Here is a 22,847-nt window from a genome sequence, read left to right as displayed (position 1 = left end):
ACGTACAGACATCTTATTGTATGAAAAAGCAACGTGGGGTTATTCCCGTTATGATAAATTAAACTAAACTAAACATGAAGTAAATTATGGCTGTTTTATATTGAAAGATATGATTTTGAACTAAATAAAACAACAAACACAAATTTACCAAAAAACAAAGAGCAGTTAAATTGAATTGCTTATTTTAACAATGGTAGCTCGATTGCTTTTTTTTTATTTTTTTTTTATGAATAGGTAAAATATTATTGCCTTACAGTCAGGTTGATTCCCTGTTTATCAGACAACAGGCTCCGCCCCCTCCGTAGAGGGTCGCAATGCGCATGCGCGGTGTAGTAGCCGGTTATGGCGGCGGTGCGTGCCTGTCCATGAGGTGGGGGACGCCTGCTGTATCCGCGGTCTGTGATAGAGCGACCCTAACGACTCGCTGCGATGGCTGGAGTGTTTGACATTGACCTGGACCAGCCGGAGGAAAATGTCTCCGACGATGAGAACGATGAGGTACTTTAATAGCGGCTGTCAGAACAAAAACTGTCCGCCGCGCCGTAGCTAGCTAGCTGCGTTAGCCTGGTGGTCTGCCAGCAGCAGCCGCCGCTGTAGGCCTGCAGGCTGCAGCAGCCGGAGCTGTCAGGGCCTGGCATACTCTTCCTTACTATAAGCAAGTACTATAAGCGCCTGTTATTTTTCACACTCTTTCAAGCCGCTTTAGAAGCGGGTTTTATGCCTTGCAGAGGCTGTCTGGTTGGCTGTCATGCAGGGGTTGTGCAAATCACCCTTACTTGGCCAAAGGTGCAGCAGTGATAAATGCAGCTCCGTACGCAACAGTTTATTTTGGCAAAATGTGACAGAGTGGGGCTCTGTGGGCCGAGGAAGGGCTGCCCGTCTGCTTCTTTTTACACAGAGAGCAGCCATTGCACATTGAATTAATGTCTAATTAAACTGTCTGGCTATTTTCACTCCCACCATAACCCAAAAAGTGTGATTTGTATTTATAAAATGCTGCTTAACCAAATATAATTACATATTCAGTTTTCAGTGGACGAAAATGAGGCTGAAATTTCGCACCAAGTGTTTGTTTACATCTTGGCTGGTCCTGTTTTGGGAATTCTGTGTGGGGAAAGTAATCAAAAACTAGAAAAAGCTGTTTTGGAGAAACAGCAAAGTGGGAATGCTTTTTTATGCTGGATAAAAATAGAAAAGTTAGCCAAAGAAACTGATTAAAGGGGGAAAAAAGCAGAAATTAGCTAAACAACATATGAAAATATGATAGGAAGGAAGTCATCAGAAACTTCAAACTACAGAAAACATTTAAAAATCATCTGAAGAGTTTGTAGGGTTGAATCACTTGGCTGAAACACACTCATCTTAAAAGCAGAAAATTTTGTGAAATTGATTAACCAGAAGAAAAAAGTCCAAAAGTATCTTTTTACCTGGAAGTTGAAAGACCTTTGTAAAAGAAAAGAGCAAAATGTAAAGGATGTGTAAAATGCTGTGTTGAACTAGGATTAATACAACAAAAAGTGTAAAAGATACAGAAACATTTTTAGATCACAAGAATCAACAGTTGTTGATGAACAACTGGGCCAAGTTTCATGTCTCCTCAAAAGAGGATGTGGCCATGGTGACGATGCAAAAAAAAAAAAGCAGAATTTTGAAAGATTTTGGTGTGAGGCCCCTGAATGACATAGCGGCACGGTCAAACCATAAATGATATCTAAAGCGTAACCATGAAAATCAGCCGACTTTGAGGAGTGATTATAATGATGTTTCTATGGTAACTTTGTAAAAAAAAAAAAAAGTGGGGTCATTTTCAAAGATTTCAGTTGGAAATTTGGCTAATTTGATGCCCCGAACAAAGTAGCTGTACAGCGAAACCGTACATGATATTAAAAAATTTATTCAACATCAACATGTTGATCAATATGAAAACACAAAGGTTTTGTACATGTTTGTTTTTAACTTATTATGAACACTCAAAATAACTGCTTTATAGTGAGGCTATATGAAAAAAAACCCACTAAACATCAGGATAGAGGTGTTAATGCATAACAATATTACACACCAGAGTCCCTATTGTTTTATTTTTTTCTAAAATAAGTATTTAATGCTTGCTTTTGTGATCAGCTTTCTGCTCCTCCTACCAGGCTCAGAACAGTGATATCATGGATCAGTGCAGTGGATTTGAGTTGTAAGTATTCAGAGCTGTTGCCTTATTTTAAATATTTAGTATCAAAAAATAGGCCCATAAAGGAGGAAGTTTTATTCTGTCTCTTCTTGCAGCAATATGGACGACTGTGAGAAGATTGAGATCTCAGAGGATAACGTCAATCAGGGGACGGAGAACATCAGACCAGAGTGCTTCGAGCTGCTGAGGGTGCTTGGAAAAGGCGGCTATGGAAAGGTATGAGTTACATGAACATGCTGTCTGTCTGAAAGGCTCATAGGGGGGGAACTATTTTGCCTCTATAGCTTTCTGCTGACTTATGTTTTTCCCCCAAACTGCCTTTGTGATTATTCAAAACAAGTTTTTCTATCCTCGTTCTGCAGGTTTTCCAAGTTCGAAAAGTTGTTGGAGCTGCAGCAGGCAAAATCTTTGCCATGAAAGTTTTAAAAAAGGTATCTATTGTTTTCCTTTGAGTCTAAGTCATATTTTAGCAAAAGTTGTGTGAGCATGCTCCACAATTTACAAATTAACATGTTGTTGCTTCTGTCTGGAGATATGGGCTGCTGCTGGAGTCTATGGAGGGGTAAGATTTCACTGCTGACAGCTAGCTGCTGCTGCAGCCTCGGCTCTTTAAACAATCTGCTCCAGCCCATTAGGTTCAGCTTCATGTTAGCGGTTGCTTCAGGCCTGATCGCCTTGCACCACTCTGGTGACACATTATACAGGTGCCACGTTACACTAACGTGTTTTTTTTTTAACTACAAAAATGATCAGTGTAGATCAGATGGAGGCCTGGAGCGTCTCAGGTTTTCAGTTTCTCGACTTGCCCAAAGATTTTTAGTCACAGATGCTCAATTTGTGGTAGAAGTGAAGCATCTCTAACAGTTTTATAGCTTTTATTAACAGTTAGGTGTCACTTAAAATGTAGCTTTGTGGTAAAAAAAAAAAAACTAAACAGAAAAAAAACTGCTCTATGTTTATTTTGTGAATTTAAGAAAAAAAGATATCTAATAGGACATCAATCCTGATTTGCTTGCCATTACAACTCTGAACGCTCAGTGCTGAGACAACAGTGTTGTTGGCAGGCATCTCTTTAGCTGTCAGACAGAATGTGTTTAGTAAACAGAAGTAAGGAAAGTGCAGGGAGGAGAGACTCTACCAATAATAATCCAGGACTCTGGATTGGCTATAGACCAGTAAAGACGGAGCCATTCAGTATCAGAAAAGGCTTTTAATGACAATTATTTAGGGATGCACGATATTGGGATTTTGGCCGATATCTGATATGCCTATATTTTAAAACACATGTAGCCGATAACCAATATCGATACTGATGTTAAAGCTGGACAAAAATAAGTAGTCATTGAAAATAGCAGTTTTGTTATCCATTTCTGACACTTTGAAAAATAATATACTCAAATATATTTTCATATGCTGATATCAAATTGATTTTTAAAAACGCGGTATCGATCTATTTTACTTTCAAAATCTCGTGAAATTTCATCGTTCTGTTACAAACTCTCGTGATATTTTGCAAATTCTTGTGAGATTTTGTTAGTAAAATAGATCAATACCGCCTCAATATATCAACATATAAAAATATGGTAAAATTTCGTGAATTTTCGGGGGATTTCGTAGCATAACGATGACATATAGCAATATTTCATTAGTAAAAGAGATTGATATGGTGTTTTTAAATGGCAATATATCAGCATATGAAGATATTGTGATATTTTAATGTATCAATATTTTTTCCCTCATCTTTAGAAGTTTTTAAGTCTGTAAAAAAGAAGTTTTTGAGGTAGAAGAAGAAGTAGTATTTATTTTTATTTTTTTTAGACTTTAAAAACTCAGAAGCTGATCAAATATCGGGTTAAATATCGGTGGGGTGGCCGATGTCCGATATTCAGTTTTAAGGCCGATACAGGCCGATACCGATAGGGGGCCGATTATATCGTGCATCCCTACAATTATTCGTTAACATACAAGGAATTTGTTTTGATGCTACAGCTAATGTTAATGTCTAAAGTTGATGTAAATGCTCAGAGTAATGACAGAAAGGCTACAGGTTGAGTTTTAAATTGCTTTGTTAGGTTTTTAGTGCTGAGATGGATAAAGGCATTGTGGAAACGGGTGCATATGTGATAGATTGGGATAATTCTGCATATGGTAAACATGTTTTTATAAATCATCAACTTGTTTTATTGTTTTAAAGAAAATACCCTTTGCATGTGAATAGATGTACTACTACAAAAAAAGGAAAAAGACAACAAGAGGAAAATAACTCTTGAGTTGTGCTCATTCAAGTAAATCACACAGAGGGTTTAGTCCGGTGGAACTAGGTTCGAATCCGACCTGTGGTCCTTTGCCACATGAGCCACTAGTGCTGTAAACCTACCCCCCCCCCCCCCCCCCCCCCCCCCCCCAAAAAAAAACAAAAAAATAAATAAAAATTGCCCAAACATTAATAAAGCCTTCTGTAACATTTTGATCTGGGTAAAACTTATTTATAGGTTTAGTTTAATAATAAGAGCTGAATGAAATAAACTTGCCGGCTTTTCTCTAGGAAGTTAACTAGCAGTTTGCGACGTTGATCTTTATTTTCTCTCCCTATAGGGATAATATTGGTTTTTCCCTAACCAATATTATGTTACACGGTGTATAATAGATTCTGTAATTTATAGGGCTGTGGTAATTTAATCTGCATGTTTTTATTGATTTTTATATTTCCTGTGCCTCTGACCATCAGGCTATGATTGTACGTAACGCTAAGGACACAGCTCATACCAAGGCAGAGAGGAACATTCTGGAGGAAGTGAAGCATCCCTTCATCGTAGATCTCATCTACGCCTTCCAGACAGGAGGGAAGCTCTACCTCATCCTGGAGTACCTGAGTGGTCCGTAACGATCAATAAAACACACATCACCCCTGCTGTTTGTGTTTTTGCTTCTAGGTTTATTATCTCTACCATAACACATTACTATTATCTCAATTTTATGGTCACTTTTAGTTTATGATGAATAAAAACATAAGGCAGGGGAACTAGGAGCTATGCCTTACACGGCGACTTTAAATTGGCAGATTATTGCAATGTAAATAAATAATGATATTCCTAGCTGAAGATGCTTACGCGGCTCATCATAGGTTGTGTTCTGTTTCCGTTGCCTTAGAAACATCCTACTTGGATATTTGGAGCAACATGAGAAGAAAGTTGCATGTATTGGATCAATCAATTTATTTTCTTCCTGTGCAGGAGGAGAGCTCTTCATGCAGCTGGAAAGGGAGGGCATCTTCATGGAAGACACAGCCTGGTGAGCATTGCTTGCCATTTCAGTCATTAATTCCTTATGAATCTTTTCATAGCAGTTTTTAATGTTGCATTTTACTTGTTATACGTTTTCCATGTGTTAAAAACCCCCTAAAAAAAGCAAAAATAAATCCGCCTGTTATTGCGGTAGCTTTAAAACCCACTATGGAGATTTTAGAGAAGTAAAAATATAAAAACATTTATTCTGGAGTTAAAAACATCAACATTCTTTAATAATTACTTTATCAATCAAATGAGAGAAATAAACAGGTGGGTTCCGCTCTATGCTGCCGCAGCTTCCAACTACCACATGCTTTGATTAGATCAGAATTAAGTCAGACATTTCATCAAACACTTCTGGATATGATGTAAAAATGTTTATTTTTTTAGTTTGGTGAAATGAGGGCTGTCCCTTCAATATTGAGCAAAGTTCCAACTCCTAATTCTTACAGTCATTTATAGTAAACCTGTTGATTAAAAGAGAACAGCATAACTTCTAGTTAATCTTCTGACCCCTATTGGCTGTCATTTGAAAAGGCGCCAGTGTTTTGCAAATGCATGAGAGAGGAGGAAAAGCAGCACGATCATCTGTGACTGCACAGGTCTTTTTCTTTGTTTAGAGGTATTCTGCCCTCTGAGGTAATAAAGTTATAAATGTTTTGGTTATTCTGAATAAACCATCTTAACTTTGTTTCCTTTTTATTCCTCTGGATGATCAGAGCTCACTCCTAGTTGAAAATTGCCCTAATACTTACTCTGGTCTTATTCCTTCGCTGAACATACTCGAGTTTGGCTCTGTTCAAAGCTCTAGACAAAAGTTTTATTTTTTTACTCTAGCTTGGAGTCTGTGACGGGGTTTCAGATGCACTCATGGCTGGTCTTTAGGGATCCATCTTCCCAAGCAGTCACTCCTGCTCTCTTTCTGCCTAACAGAGTCAAAGTAGCTCGGTAGACGAAAACAGGCAGTGCCTCACACCCACACAAGGCCTGAATCAACCACTTTTGAACCGATTGAGGAGCCTATAGAGGCAGCTGCTGTAAATGGAGGAAAGCTGGGTCATTCTAAAGGCCTGAACGGGAAAGAATAAAAGAAACCTACCTTTTAAACTTGCACAACGCACCGTTAACATGGCACTTTTTTTCCACCAGTTGACAAACATGAATTTTTTTATTTTCAGTGTCTTTATGCTACTGCAATTAGCAATAACTTTAAGGGTTTTTACACATCTCTGCCAGGGATGCTGATAGGTATGGAGGTATGCTTTACATTTACTGCAGAAATGAAAATATCTTAAAATATCTAAGTCGTGTTTGCCTTATTGTCACTTAGATGGGATGTTTGGTCTGAAGCTGTTTGTTTTATTTGCGGCTGTAGTTTTTACCTCGCTGAGATCTCCATGGCTCTGGGTCACCTGCACCAAAAAGGCATCATTTACAGGGACCTGAAGCCCGAGAACATCATGCTCAACAGCCAAGGTCAGTCCGCACAAGTTGATGTGTGTTTTAAGGCGTCTTTTTTTTGATAATTGTTCTGCAAAATTAATTCATATGAGAACTGCAAAGTTCAGTGCGTTTTTCTTTTTTTTTTAGGATGTACTTGAGAGACTAGCTAAACTGCAGCATAATTATGGGGTGGAAGGGAAAGGATGTTCTGAGTGGGAAATGTTTTCTCCTGAAAACCTAGTAGTTAATGTGAATAAGATGAAGTTTTTGGTTTGAAATCAGCTTTATTTTCCATTGAACTTCCTGTCGCTGAACTGATAGCGACCAGCAGGTGGAGCAGTTCCAGTAAATGTTCTTCTGTTTCTCTGCAGGTCATGTTAAGCTGACAGATTTTGGTCTTTGTAAAGAGTCCATCCACGATGGGACGGTTACCCACACCTTCTGCGGAACCATCGAATACATGTATGTTCGCCTCTGGTTCTCGGTCTCATTCTTTCTCTGACCAAACGTCCTTCATCCTCAAACGCTTTGGGGCTGCTTCGTTTCAGGGCTCCAGAGATCTTAATGAGGAGCGGACACAACAGAGCTGTGGACTGGTGGAGTCTGGGCGCTCTGATGTACGACATGCTCACTGGAGCGGTCAGTAGAACCTCCTCCTCCTCCTTTTTCTCTCTATTGGTGTGAATTAACACCCGTACCGTCCGCCCTAACCTTCGTCCCTCTCTGATTTTAGCCGCCCTTCACTGGCGAGAACAGAAAAAAGACCATTGATAAAATCCTAAAGTGCAAGCTCAGCCTCCCGCCCTACCTCACACAAGAAGCCCGGGATCTTCTAAAACGGGTACTTCCTGCTTTCATCATAAACCTTCATGCTGTTATTTTTATCTGATTGTTTTTAACATCTGCTGTCTGGTTGAACAGCTGCTGAAGAGAAATGCTTCATCGCGGCTGGGAGCAGGACCAGGAGATGCTACAGAAGTGCAGGTGAGAACAAGAGGGAGGGAGAACCACATTCTGCAGACTCCCATATCTAAAATGTTGATGAAAGGTGCAGGACCTTTTATTTTAAGATGATATTAACCATTTTTTGTTTCTATATTTGGAATTTATAGGCTCATCCTTTCTTCCGACACATTAACTGGGAAGATTTGTTGGCCCGGAAGGTGGAGCCTCCGTTCAAACCTGTGCTTGTGAGTAAAACTCATCATCACTGGAGTATTTGGTGGGAAAATGAAGTAAAACATGCTTTAGTAACACTAAGGTTCAAAAGATCCGCCAAGCTGCCTTCTATTTCTGATCCACTTCTGCTTGCTTTGACTTATCATCTCGTATTGCTGTAACCCAAAACCTGCCCATCCTCTCATGTCTGACCAGCAATCAGCAGATGATGTGAGTCAGTTTGACTCGAAGTTCACCAGCCAGACTCCGGTCGACAGCCCCGACGACTCTACCCTCAGCGAGAGTGCAAATCAAGCATTCCTGGTAATGCTTAAAAAGAAACTCGCCGTCACTGTTATCTGATTAAATATGGCAGTTTGATAAAAGCTTACTGTAAGAGATGCATTTTCTGAGGTCTGTCTCTCAATCGCAAGGGTTCTAGCTTAGTTTTTCACTTTTTTCACATTATAACAGCGAACTTCAGTCACATTGTACAGTAACTAAATAAACACGTCTAGCTTTGAACATTTGGACTTTGAAAAGAGAACAAAAAAAGCAAAGCATCCAAGGCTTTTCAGTCTGTTCCAATCCACACAGCCTGGAAAAAGATTAGGTTTTGAAGGCTTTTGCATCTCTGGGAATATAATTTTGCGACAGGGACAGGTCAGTGGGTATAGGAGAAGATGGATGAAGGGAAATACAGCCTGATGCTTCAACAAAACCCTTTTAGAAGCTGCAAAAGACTGGAAATAAAGGCCACGGGACACAACCTTAGAGATCTTGAACTCAATCTCCTTCAGAATACAGTATTTAGGTCAGGGTTCTCTGGTTTTCATTCAGGTGAGGTGGAACAAGGACACATCTATGTATTAGAATAAACATGATGATCCTAATCTACATGAGATACATCCACAAAGATGTCTGCAGCTATACAGATATATCTGTCAAGCTGAAAAGCAATGAAATTATGGTTCTGGAAACTGGGACTGAAACTCTTAAGATTTTTTGGTTTTATTGGTAAAAATTGCAAAGCTTGCATATATTGCCGTTGGTTTTGCAAAACATTGATTTTTTTGCATTTAAAATGTGTTCCAGTAAAATTTTATTTTATCCAATATTATTCTACATTTGAAAATAAAAACTATTAACAAACAAGCCCCCAGAGCATGTTTTGGCTGTTTCTGCAGGAAAATTCCTGAAAATTCGTCTCAGATTAGACAGACCGCCTTTACCAAAAATGTCCTTTTTCAGCCAGCTGCTGGATAAGGCCACGTCCCCAAAACCATGACAACCAGTCAGAATAAGATAGCCTAGAATTCCGGAGAAATACCTCAGATGAAGGCTGAAGGGCTGCTACAGACCCCTGTGGACAGTTTGTTTCCCCTTATGACATCATAAGGGGAATGTTTTTCAAACAAAGCATTTTGAGAACATATTAGCTAAAAGGTGGAGAAAGGCAACGATTAATGTGAAAGGCTTTTTTTATTTTTTTATTTGTGAAGCTCATAACCAGGCTTCAGGACACATCACTGTTTAAACATTTTTAGAAACTGAATTTTGCATAATATGGGACCTTTAAGGACAGTTTTTAGATGTCAGTTGTATGTTTGGGTCAAAAAATGAAAACCTGGAAATGTATGAACATTTTAAGTCATTTTTGTAGAAATTAAAAGTTGAATTTTATTTTATTTTTCAGGGTTTTACGTATGTTGCTCCTTCAGTTCTAGAAAACATCAAAGAGAGGTTCTCCTTTGAGCCAAAAATCCGCTCCCCTCGTCGCATCATGGACAGTCCTAGGACTCTTCTAAGGTGGTTCCCATCTATTCAGATTGTTTGACTTCATTTGAAACTGAAGGCCCTAACCGGTTGTGTCTCCTGCCCCCTCAGCCCCGGCTGGTCTCGCAGTCCTCTCATCCCTGGGGTAGGACCGAGTGTCCTCCCGTCTCCTCTGGAGCAGGCCATGGATCTGTCCACCACGGAGCAGATGGACGTCACAAGCAGCTCAGAGGCTTCGGCCCCTCTCCCCATCAGAAAACCTGCTGGGGCCAATCTGGCCCAGATGAAGCAGCCAGCGTACCCCATGGTGGCCAAACGGCCCGAGCATCTACGTATGAACCTATGACCCCTGACTGACCTTTTCCCCCCCTTCCTCCCTCTGGTTTGGTGACATTTTTTCTTAAAGGCGAACAAACAGGAATGGATGCTAGAGACAATGGGAATCTAAACTTCTGCACACCACATGAACTGTCCCAGCCTGGAGGATGTGCTTGGGCACTCAGGCAGACTGGAGGGAAGCGCTACGAGCGGCATCATTGCCTCACCACGTCTCCTTGGACACCTCCGATCCGTCGACTTTTGTCTCCGGCGATCATTTCTCACACTACGGTATGCTTGGAACTGAGATGCAGTCAGTCTGCTGTACTTTATGATATCCAAAGTGCTTTGATCTGTTTTAGTCAATGCCAGTAAACTACTGGGTGGATTATTTCACAGATTGGTTCCTGGTTCTGGAAAACGGTCTGAATTAGGATCATTGATGAGATGGATTGTAAGAGCAGATTAAAAGAGGCTCTACAAATTAAAAGTTTTACTTTGTTTTACGAAGTCTTACAAAGTGGATCCATTTACTGTGCTGTGCATCTTCTGAGAAAGCCTCTGATGAATAAAACGATCAAGTCCTTCAGCGGTGTGGTTGTGAAATGACATAAAAACCTGTTAGATCTATGCTCCTCACACAACATGCTGCATCTCTCCATTATTATTCAGCTCTGTGCAGCATTATGTTTGCACCAACATAAAAGCCCCGGTGCTGATTGCGTCAAACCAACAGCTCTCCTCTGCAGGATGCTCAGACACTTGTCCTTCCTGGAGTCAGTCAGTTCATCTCAACAGCTTTCTAAGGCCTGGAAAAACATTTAGAGCCTCCTACATCTGCATTATCTTATTCAGGAATAAGTTAATGCATAAAAAAAAAAACACTAACATATGAAATGCAGATGTTTTCTTTCGTGGAAGAGGTTAATTTGCAGGATTATTACTTCATTTTGTTTATTTATATAGCACCACTTCATAAAAATTAGTATTTTCAGGCAGTTTATAAGACAAGGTCCAATCACTGGTCAGGAATCTGATCAAATGAATCCAAGATACAAATATTTACGCTAAAACACCATTGACTCCACAGGAGGGCCCAAACCGGCCACTAAGCACTAGCCCTCTTGTAGGCGTGTTCCAGCGGAGGGTCTGCCACATTAAGTGCCATCTCAAACTATGTATTCGGTAGGGCCAGTGGACTGTTAAGCAAGTCTGCATCAGCTGGAAGCTCGCTGGAATTCGGCAACAGGTGTAACAGCGGCCTGGTGGCAGAAAAAACTCCTTCCTCCAAATGTAAATTCCGCTGGTTTGCTGCAGTTTTTTCATCCATCCATCCATCTTCTTCCACGTATCCGGGGTCGGGTCGCGGCGGTAGCAGCTTCAATAGGGAGGCCCAGATGTCCCTCTTTTCAGCCACTTGGGTCAGCTGAGAAACATAGTCACTCCAGCGTGTCCTGGGTCTCCCCCTGGGCCTCCACCCGGTGGGATGTGCCTCACCAGGAGACGTCCAGGAGGCATCCTAACCAGATGCCGGGCAACCTAAACTGGCTCCTCTTGACATTTTTTTCACACTGACAGAAAATCACAAGTTTATGAAAAAAAACGCAATTATTTCCAAAATGTAAGGTCCTCTTTGAAATTGTTTTATTTGACCGTATATATTTGTCTAAAGAAAGGGGCAAATGTTTGTTAACCTGCGCCACAGAGCTACAGAATGGGGTGTCACTGTGACACTTGATAGTTAAGGGTTAGTGGTTTGGGGGCCAGTTTGGGATGTGAGCATGTGGCGACAGTGGGAGAAAACAACTCCCTCTACACAGGAAATAACCTCAAGATGAAATAGGTTCAGTTTGAACAGCCCAGATCTGTTTGTCAGGATAAGTTTGGAAAGACATTTACTGTTTTAGACTTAAAAAGAAATTTCCTTTTAAACGGTTTCTACACTAAAATGAAAAAAAATGTTTAATTGAATTGAAATTTAGTTCTTGAATGTAAAGTATCAGTGATCAGATTCTGATCACTGACTGATAGCAGTCATTTGAAATGTAGCAATAAAATAGAAATGTGATTTAAAAACAAAGTAAGTGCTTTATTTCAGAGGCCCAAAATGAATCAAACATTTACAGAGAAGAACATAACTTTTATGGCTTCATATGTTGGATATATTGGAGGGGAAAAAATCCTAATCTACAAACCTGGACATTCTTTCAATTAAACCTGAAACATTTTAACCAATAATATAAAGTAAAAGGATTTCCTTTCCACTAGTCTTGATTTGCTCTCATTTACTAACTTTCATTCATGCCTGAAGGTAAATGTCAGATGTAGAAACATCCATAACTCCTTTCTGTAGTCAGTGAGCTTACTTCATCAATGCTACATATAAATCTATAAATGGGTGCCCTCCCATTACAACTCTTCATTTCTCATATAACAATATTGACCTGACATATTGGCATGAATCATTCTTTTATTTTGTAGTGTGGCATATTAGAAAAAGGCTTGGTCAGGTGATGATATTGGGAGAACAATAGACATCAACCATAGATATGAGAACCGCTGACCAAATCATCATTGACCAAAGGGTTACCTAAACCTTTTTACAGAAGTAGTGATTCTATGCCCTTGTTTTTATCAGATTTAGACGATTACTAATTTTTAATTTTGCTGATGTAGGACAAAGTATCAGAACTCATGTAAGAGTGGAAAGGTTACAAACAAAACGTTTAACCTTAAACTTGTTTAAATGGCATAGGAATGGGAAAGATTTCAATAAAAAAAAAAAAGAAAATCACTTTTTGAAATAAACTAAGAAAAATGTTTCACACTAAACTAAAAGTACAAACCCACCACCCGTCAAAATAAATCAGTGTCATATTAATGCCAGAAATATCAATGAGAATCTGCAACAAAGATAAAAAATGGAAATCTCTGATAATGACAATGTGGGTAAATATAAAAGACAATTGCACATAGAAAAACTCCGGGATTTAGACATGTTTCCTTCTGTTCCCATGCACGAGAAATCACCCCTGGTGCACAATATTATCCACATACGCCTCTGTCAGTTGACTACCATGAGGCTTTGGTTTGCTTTTGGCAGTGCAGTTATTAAATACAACAGCAAGAAATAAAAATGTATGTGATGAACCAATATTTTCACCTTGGTTACCAGCATCAAAACTACAGATATAAACAAATTAAAAGGTTTAATGTTTCATTGCAGCAATATAAAGTAGTGCGATCCATCCAGTTATATGTATAATAAACTAGAGAAAGCTGCATGAATTGAAAGAAAAAATATTTCTTATATTTTATTTAAATTATTTAAACCGGTGTGTATATATACTAACAGGGAATTGTATGTCTAGTTAAACTATTACATTAAAAAGGGAAAAGATGTTATTTAACAGTAGATGACAGTTTTCAGACTAGAAAGTGCGAGTTGAATTCCTCTTTAATTATGCACATTCCCACTGACACAGATTAAAGCTGCCTTGTTTCATTTCATCTGCTCTACCAACCAATAACAGCTCATTCAGCAGTACTACTTCTCTGCCACATGATGGCAGTATAACCCAAATTAAAACACCATAAACATATTGACTGAAATGTTTCTATTATCAAAGCAAGGCACGGTATAACCAGATAAAAACTACTACAATTTCAATTATAAACAGATCTGAGTAGATTAAACATAAAAAGGCTTAAATTAATCATCGGTTTAACTTAAAATTTAAATTGGGCAACATACTATGAAGCAGGTTTGGGTTTATTATGCTCTACATTACAATCATCTTCATCTCTCTCAGCGCAGATTTAATTGACGGAATAGGTTGGGGATCCGTTTATTTTTAGCATAACATGAAAACACTAAAGAAAGCTGAAAAGCAGCACAATCAAACAGAAAAAAAACAAAAAAAAAACAGAAAAAAAAAACAGGAAGGAAGTAAATATGTTGATTATTTCTGAGTTTGTTTTTTGAGCTAAAAGATTAAAGCAGATCTGATTGTCTACAACTGATCTCATAAATATGCATGCATCTATTCTAGAGGCTAGTTTCAGTCTTATTCTGTTGGATCTGTTTGCATCAGGCAATAAAGAGAAAATGTATATCTAAAAAAAACTGTAAACAGTCGTTCCTGTTGTAAAAGTCCAAGTTAGGGTTGGTGAATATTTCATAAACGCTGTCAACTTAACATTGATTTAATATATTTTGAATGCAGCTATTTTTTTATGGACACCGGGTTTCCAGCCTGTTAGAGCTTTATTGCCATAAATTATGGAAAGCAGGATTTGTGAAACTAATAAAATTGTCTTTGCATGAAATTTTATATTAAGCTTTCCTTGAGTCTCTCTTCACTTCCTGCCAGCCGAGATATCAATGACAAAGCGACACATTTTGATGCGCCTTGTGTTTGATGTGATGACTTTTATGGGCCTTCACTTTGATGCATAAACGGAAATAATCTTCCTTCATTTTCTGCTGGATTTAAACCTACATTTTCCAAAGAACTCATAGTGTCTTTTTTTCCTTATTTATTTTTATATGATACAGTCCTTTGAAAAACACAAAATCCAAAATCTTACATGTCGGACTTCAAAGAAAACCAGAAAGTGGCTTCAACCAGCAAAAGCCTGATAGGTGCAACTAAAAACAAACTTTTTCTTAAAACTAAGAAGACAAATAAGTGCAAACACATCTAGATGTAATGCTGAACACTTTTAAATTACAGGAGACGAGGATTATTTTATTCATTTGTCTGGATTTGAATTAAAACCAAGACTTGATATTACTAGAGAGTATGATGTCACACAAAGTGGGCTTCTTAGTAAACCTAAATGAGTTGACATAAAAGGAAAAAACAAGCGATATCCACATGCTGTAGATAGTCTCTTGCTTTTTCTGTAAAAAAAAAAAATATGTGCCCCTATTTCATTCGCTGTTTTGATTAAATAATGGGTTCAATAAAGGTTAAATTTCCCTCTGAACATCCATCATAGAGACACTAGTCCTGCTTCATAGTAAAGCCCATTGAGTACAGTACATGCGGCAACCCTTCACTCATGCTTTGAGTTAGGATTATAAATGCATCTGTTCCTTTCTTGTAAGGCAGATAAGTCAGAGCTTAAAGTGTTGAAACTTATAAAAAATCTTATTTAACGAACCTTTTGGGTTCTTTAAAGGTCTGCAACTAAAGTGGAAAACAAATATTGACCAACATGTTCTTCGAACCAGCCTCTGTTTGGTTTAAAGCAGCAAAACACGGTAAATAAAAACTACAAGGAGGCTTTAAAAAGATGGTGATGATAAATGATTACAGCTTTTTTATAAAAAGAAAACAGCGATTCGCTTCGTGCGTGTGTACATCGAAGCGACAGGTTTGATGGTAAAATGTCTCCTAAATCTGGCAGACCAGAGCAGGAGATTTAGGTGAGGTGCTGGTTGAGTCCAGCTGGTTTTGGAGCAAATCATGAAGCTGCGCTCGCTTAAAGTGTCAGTGGGACTTTTGTCACTGGTTTACTCTGCACCTCCAGGCGCCGGGGCTCTGCTCCTGCAGCCGCCTCATCTTCTTCCCCAGCCACAGCCACCAGAGGAGACCGATCACAACGCATACCACCGACTCCACATAGTAGCCATCCAGCGTCGTCACACAAACGCCTCCTTCTTTAACACACAACTGGAGATGGGGAGGAGCGGATTAGTTTCTAAATAAAAGCAGGTAAGATTCTCCTGCATCTCCTGCACCACTCACCCCTGCTTCTAGAGAAGAGCTGCAGCTCTGACCGACGGCGCCCTGGCATTCCTTAGAGGTCAGGGGGTCAACCATCCACAGGGCCACGGTGGAGGGCCAGTTACCCCCCAGGTTAGTGACCGTGTTGAGCAGGGTCATGTAGGTCCCCCCTATGAGAGGGTCGCTCACTTTGGCGTGGAAGGCCATGCAGGCCACATACATGCTGTACAGCGCCACCTAGGGACCAAACAATCCAACAAGCCGAGAGTTTATTCTTAGAATCAGAAGTTTGCAAACACTGGTCACTGAGTTATTTTTTATTTAACCAGGAAAGAAATTCCCATTATGTTTAAAACCCACTTATCAAGGGAGTCCTGGCCAAGAGGCAGCAAAGTTACATAACAGAGATACATTAAATTAAATGACAGGTACATTGAGGCTCACTTTCAACTTAAAAGCATTTAAAGATAAAAACTCCGTCAACTTTCAGTTTCTTTGTAAAAAATGCCACCCACAAGGAGCTGTTTGCTTAAGGCTTTCTTCCCTAGTTCTGTGCGGGGAAAAGGAACAGTGAGCAACAGCTGATCGTTGGATCTCAGGGTATCACAGTTAATCTGCGATTTGAATTAATCTTTTTGCTTTTCGGGAGAAAAAGGAATTTGGTGCCCTGCTTTAAAGTCACGGTTTATCTAAGCAAAGCCAGAAATATGCATATAGTTCTATATAAATAACAGTCCCAGTAATCTTAAGCTCTGCATCCCTTCTGGATGGATATATGACCACTCTCTTATCAGAACTCATTTAAACGGGTTGGTTTTTCTGCCCAAAGTCTAAAACAGTCCACAGAATCTCAATCCTGAGGTCAGCCTGATTCCAGATCTTTAAAATCAGCCTGAATGTATTACTTCTTTGTGTTCGGGATAATTTCCCTGATGCAATATGGAGTCATTTGCGGAGTCTCAACCATTTAGCTTCCTTAGCTTTTCTGCAGGAGCAGCTGAGTATTGTGAAATATTTTGTTGTCTTTCAGGAGCTTCTTAGATGTTGTTGCTAAACTCGCTTCACTTCTGTGCTTCAAGTCAACTAAGATCTACCGAAAGAAGCCTTTAAATTATACCAAAAATATTGGTAGTTGCTTGAAACAGGGCTTAATTTCTCAACAGATTCAGTTTCTGAATAAGAAAAATAACAAAAAAAAAATAGTCTTCTATGGATCTAACTTAAAACATCCTCGTGGCATCAGAAGAAAAGCTCCAACATGCCTGTTAGCCCTTAAATAATGTTCATCATTTTTCTCATACATCTACTAATACAGGGCTTCTATTACCTGAAGGGATTGGATGTCTAGTCTGTTGTTATAACATCTTAATAAACTTCTGTAGGAAAATGAGCTGTTTCAGGCTCATTGTTCTCCGTTAAATATCTAACCCCTTTTAATGTCTGTTAAATGAAGAGACGGGGGTTTAAAAAGTGTGGCCCAGGGGCCATTAACACCTCCTGTACTAGTTTTGTGTGGAGAGTTTTAGTGTTAATTACAGAAATAATTATTATTTTTGTCTTGTGATTATTCTATGTGATTATATAAATTTTCTCATTTAAATATTGAATTCTAAGTTAAATATTTTACCTTGTTTTGAGCAAATAAGACAGATACTTTACCAGATTAGATTATTTAATAGGATTATTTACACGTTTCAAGTGCATGATATCTAATTATCTAATCTTAAAGACAAATATACTAATTTGTGATATCTTTTTAGATTTCTAACAGTAGTTTTTGACCTACAAGAAATGTTTAACTTGAAGACGAAAATAGAACACATCTGGTTTACCAGTAACAGCCTCCTACTGAAGGAGAGAACTGGCTCAATGGTTTAAGTTTGCACCCAGAGAAAAGAATGTTGCTTTATAAACTGCATCACAGGTTTTAAAACAACTGTCAAACTGTAGCAGTTTGACACCAAGTTATAGATGAAGACAAAGTCATATAAATCCAGATGAACCAGACTCAGAAGTCGCAAAGAAAAAGCTAAATCAATGCGAAATGAGGCAAAAACAAACATTAATACTTTGCTTCGTTTGACCAATTGTAAAAGCAGACGCGGTTAGAAGCAAATTTTCCTGTTTAAATTGTGTTGTGTTGACGTAAGGGCTGAAACAATAAATCGGATTAATCAATCAATCAATTAAATAATTGACATCTAATTTAGTAATTGATTAATCATTAACTGGAGTAAAGAGACTCTTAAACAAGCCTTTAGCTGACAGAGCAACCCAATTAGAGCAGTAATTATACCAAAAGAAAATAAATAAATCATAATTAATAAAAAATATTTTCGTCTTTCGAACTCAGGTGGAAATGTTTTGGTTTCACCTGGTTTAATTCTGTAAAAAATTTAAGGAACCTTTTGCAATGAGATTATCGACTGAAATCATAATTGACAAATTAATCAATTAGCAAAATGTTCGTTAGTTGCAGCTCTAGTTGACGTAAAGAACCAGAAACTGCGAATCCTTTTGGTCTTAACTAGAAGCCAAATCTAGAGGTTAGAACAAAAAGAAACAAAACAGGAGGACCAACCTGATGCAATGCATAGCTGAGAAAGACTATGGCATAGTAATAAAGTGGGAACCCTCCCTCTTGTTTCACACTGGGGGTCCACCACACCAGCAGAGCATACTCGAGCCCAATTAGCAGCCTGCAAAACAGAATAGGTCTCTGTTAGCGTTCAGATAACAGCTTACAAACAGAAGGAGGCGGGTTTGGTGGAGTGCCTACCGGAACGGGAATGCTTTGTAAAAGACGTCAAGGGGCCGGGGTCCTGCCGTGTATCTGCTGATGACCACAGGCAAAAGGATCTGCAGGGGCACCATGGGCACCGCAAGGAGGGCCAGCTGCTCTTTAGGGACTCCAGCTTCCACCAGCTTCAGACCCGTAACAGCATCCGCTGCAGAGAAACCGATCTGATGGAGAGAAGATCCGCCCTGTTAAGAACGTTCATCACATAGAGACAGCACATATTGTCTCTCTGCTCACTTTAGCTGTGAGGAGCAGGGAGCAGAAGGTGAAGACTGTGGGCATCTTCACGATCGAGAACAGAAGCTTGTAGGTTTCCATGACACCCTGAGTCTCTTCCGGGACGTTCCTCCTCCCTCTGCCTTGATTGTTTTCCCTTTTAAAGATGGCCACCAGGGTGGTGGAAACCAGGAACATCACCCCCCAAAAAAACAGAAAATCTGCAGCAGAAGAACAAAGGATTCCCTTTAATCAACCAAAGGAGAACAAAAAGACCCAATTCATTCATCTAAAGGTTCAAGGAAAAGACTGGCACAGAAATGTTTCACAAAACAGGTTTATGTGGTATCGAAAATGAAACAACTTTAGTGAGACATTTATAATGTAGAAACCTAGAGGGGATAGTTCTAAAAAAAACAATATATATAAATATATATATATATATATATATATATATAGTGGTTGCATAAGAGTGCCTACATGAACGTAATACTTTGTCTTCCCTTTGTTTTTGTTTTTATTCGTTGGGATTATCAGGCAGACTTCTCCTGTCTGATATGTTTGCACAATTAGATTATGTTGATCCTTTGTAACCGCTCTGCAAACTAGGGCTTTAAAGAGGATAGGTGTGTAGAAGGAGTAGAACACATTAATTTAAGGATCTGCCCCCTTATGCAACCAGATAAAAGCAGCTTTAAAAAAAAACATGCATAGATTTGTTTTCAATTCAATTCTACGGGAAAAGGGAGCGACGTACCTGGCAAGGTGACGATGCCTGTGTCTTTAGGCACTAATCTGAGGTACTTGTTGCAAAATTCAGGAGACTCCAGGGCCAAAAAGAGCACATTCCCCAGGAAGTATCCAGCCGTCTGGCCCACAGAGTTGCAGGTAGATGCATAACCCACATTTTCTCTGGATAACATTGTAAGGGCCCAGCCATCCACAGCTATATCCTAGCATACAGAGAGAAAGAAATAAGATGGGAGTGGTCCATTTGACAGGCCAAAAGTATTCATACCACATCAGATTGGTTCCTGTTTGAACAACATAAATTTAGACTTAGATAAAACTTGTATGCACAGAGTGTAGACATAATAAAAAATTTATTGCATACAGCTTACAATAGCGTAATGATATTACAGTTGGAGTATGATAAACATTACCAATATAAAGTGCAGCAGTGATCAGAGTGTGAACAATGTAAAAGAAAAAGAAACCAGTTAAAAATACAGTAATGGTGCAAAAGGGCATTAATATAAAAAAGTTAATTGCAGTGCAAAATAAATATTGAGCAAAATGCAGTAGAAACCTTGAGTTGTGTCCTATTTAAAAGGATTATAGGACTCGACTCTATGTTTCTACAACATTTTGCTCCATATTTACACTTTATATTTCCTTCCACCTAGAAATTATATCCTGATTTGGTTTTGACCTTTGCATTAAATCCATTGAGTTTAATGCATGTGATTTGAAAAAGGTTAAAGGTGTGTAAATACCTTTACAAGGCACTGGATGTGCGCTTAATAAATGTTACCTGTGTGGCTGCCAGGAAGGCAAGCATAAAAAAGACTGCAGTGAGCGTCACCACATCAGGTCCCTTCTCCCTCTGCAGCAGCGAGTTGACGGTTACTGAAAGGTAGAGCATGAACAGGCCCAGCAGGTACTGAGTGGGCACCAGCCATGACTTCCTGCAGAAAACACACAAGAGATGAGCAACAGCCCAGAGCTGAAAAAACACACGAGCAAATATCAGTATCATCCATCTGTTAGTATAATTATCATCGAAGATGTGTGAGTTTATTACACCCTGGTATGGGCTGCCTGTTACGCATCAGAACTGACATTTTAATCCAATTAGGACAGTTCCCCTGTCTGGATATATATAGTTATAATCTTCATTTTGTACGTTGCAAAGATTTGAAAATGGAATGAGAGCGGCATCCCTCAGCTAAGAACGAAGAGTGATATTTTGATAAGGCTGGAGCCACGGATGTCTAATCATCTGCTATCGTGTATGATGTAATGATACGGCAGACTGGAGATGTATAAAATGGCTTTTTAACTGTTGATCGGGGCCACTTCCTGAGAGGGGAGCAGCTGCCTTCTGTAAACTCTAAGCAATTTTTCTGATCTGAGTAAAATTACGATTTCTATCAGAATCTGTTGTCATGTCTCCTGGTTATTTAATACATATAAATTATGATGTGTTTTTTAAAGAGTTTGTCGTGAGTGATCTCTTTTAGGGAAAAGAACCAGAAAGATAGAGCATCTTTAACACATCTGTACATGGACTTGTATCTTACCTCCTCCCAAACCTGCTGAAGTACAGGGCGTCCACCAACGGCGCCCAGAAAAGCTTCAAACTGAACGGCCAAAAGACAAAGCTGAAGAAGGCTTGGTCTCTGTAGCTGACATTCTTGCCCTGAAGGATCAGAGGAATGCTGCCGGCCAGTCCTAAAGGAATCCCCTGAAGCACATAGAGGAACAGGAGGAGTAAAATATTCCCCAGTTCACCACGGATCCCTAGTCGCCCCCGGTGACGCCTCCTGTCCTCTGAGTCGGATCTCCTGATGAGGATGTCATCTTCTTCCATCTCTGGCTCAGGGGAGCTCGTCTCCCCTCTGTCCATGTACCCAGTGTGCTCAGGCACGGTGGAGGCGCCTGCTACTCTCCTCTGCCGCCCGTTCCTGCGTGTGGTCAAATCTGAGGACTCCATGATGGAGCTGAGGGCATCAAAACTTCTGCGCCCAAAATAACTCTGCATAATGAAAGTAGAAATTACCAATGAAAGAGATGGAGAGCTTCTATGTCAATCTACTGTCTCCAATAAACATGGCATGATAGAAAAGGCGAAATATAAACAAACGATTAATTTCAATTGAGAACTTTTGGCAATTAAGAGCCGTTATGATTTTAACAATAATTAAAAAGAGTTATGACACATAAATCATTCATTGATCTCTAACAGGAAGTTAAATGATCAACTAGGTGAGTGAAAAATTACCAGAACGTTGCTTTTGTCACCTTAATGGCCTTCAACAGACTTGTTAACGAGAATAAACTTAAAGACACGCAGAAAACATGCATAGAAGGGACAATAGCGAAAAGCAGTAGATGGGATCATGCATACCTGGTGATGACAGCATGCCAAATCAGAGACAAACACAGAAGCAGCGGAATCAAAGAGCCAATCAGCGGCTGGTTTCACTGCTCAGTTCGGTTAACAGACGGTAACATCCTAACAGAAGGAATGGACAAGAGGAATTACGAGACTAGCGAATAACTTGGAAACACACCGGCTGACAAAAACACAGGGCACCAGGAAGAGCGCTGTGCGTAGCACTGAAATGTGTCCGGGTACCTTCAGCTGACGTGTCTGAAGACGCCGCTGCTAAGGTTCCTCCCCAGGGAAAAATGACGGAAGGTTTTTACAGTGGGACCCATCACTCACTTCCTACTCACATGGTCACAGTTTTGACTTTTAATCTATAAACATTTTGGATAAAAGTTTATCCACAACAAATAGAGTTTACACATCTAGACCAAAAAAAATATTTTTTCTTCTAATCAGTGAAATATTTGTAAAAGCATACTGCTCGGAAACTTGTTAGTGAGTTATGAAATTAATGTTATTGATATTTCTTGTTTATTGATTTTTTTTATTGCTATTTCTATTTGTATAATCATTATTAGACTATACTATATTTTATTGTCTACTTTCCAATATTTTGAGATTCTGAGATGTTTGTTTGAAAATCTTTAAATTTTGTTTCAAAATCTTGAAATTTTCTGATGTTTCAAAAATATTTTTGACTTTAAATGAAATTTATGATAATAATAATGAGAGAAGATGAAAGAGGTGAAAGTTAGGATGGATGGGGAGAAAAATATAACACTAAATGAAAATCTAAAGTTCTTTTGAATTTGACAAT

General features: G+C 39.1%; 2 protein-coding genes across 3 annotated transcripts; one reads left to right on the top strand and one right to left on the bottom strand.

The window, feature by feature from the left end:
• The first annotated feature begins 311 nt into the window (after window positions 1–311).
• rps6kb1b (ribosomal protein S6 kinase b, polypeptide 1b) lies at window positions 312–10,753 on the top strand. The gene is made up of 15 exons (XM_038285526.1): window positions 312–498; window positions 2,142–2,185; window positions 2,278–2,398; window positions 2,545–2,613; window positions 4,911–5,058; window positions 5,416–5,473; window positions 6,845–6,945; window positions 7,284–7,374; window positions 7,461–7,551; window positions 7,646–7,753; window positions 7,834–7,896; window positions 8,025–8,102; window positions 8,287–8,394; window positions 9,767–9,879; window positions 9,958–10,753. The coding sequence occupies exons 1-15, from the start codon at window positions 430–432 to the stop codon at window positions 10,190–10,192; spliced, it is 1,497 nt and encodes a 498-aa protein (XP_038141454.1). The 5' UTR covers window positions 312–429; the 3' UTR covers window positions 10,193–10,753.
• Window positions 10,754–14,156: 3,403 nt separating this feature from the next.
• Window positions 14,157–22,267, bottom strand: slc33a1 (solute carrier family 33 member 1). Of its 2 annotated transcripts, none has more exons than XM_038285525.1 (9): window positions 22,212–22,267; window positions 21,219–21,673; window positions 20,450–20,603; window positions 19,673–19,868; window positions 18,937–19,136; window positions 18,679–18,863; window positions 18,481–18,598; window positions 15,921–16,136; window positions 14,157–15,845 (listed from the first exon to the last, which is right to left on the bottom strand). In XM_038285525.1, the coding sequence occupies exons 2-9, from the start codon at window positions 21,629–21,631 to the stop codon at window positions 15,678–15,680; spliced, it is 1,650 nt and encodes a 549-aa protein (XP_038141453.1). In that variant the 5' UTR covers window positions 21,632–21,673; window positions 22,212–22,267; the 3' UTR covers window positions 14,157–15,677. The 2 variants fall into 2 exon arrangements, with proteins under 2 accessions (XP_038141453.1, XP_038141452.1); XM_038285524.1 differs by having other exon boundaries at window positions 22,046–22,265.
• Between the last annotated feature and the right edge of the window lie 580 nt (window positions 22,268–22,847).

Source organism: Cyprinodon tularosa, unplaced genomic scaffold, assembly GCF_016077235.1.
Source record: "Cyprinodon tularosa strain WSP-4 unplaced genomic scaffold, ASM1607723v1 ctg211, whole genome shotgun sequence".
Lineage (NCBI taxonomy): Eukaryota > Metazoa > Chordata > Actinopteri > Cyprinodontiformes > Cyprinodontidae > Cyprinodon > Cyprinodon tularosa.
The sequence above is the reverse complement of the archived record's forward strand: the minus strand, read 5'-3'. Positions and strand labels throughout refer to the sequence as shown.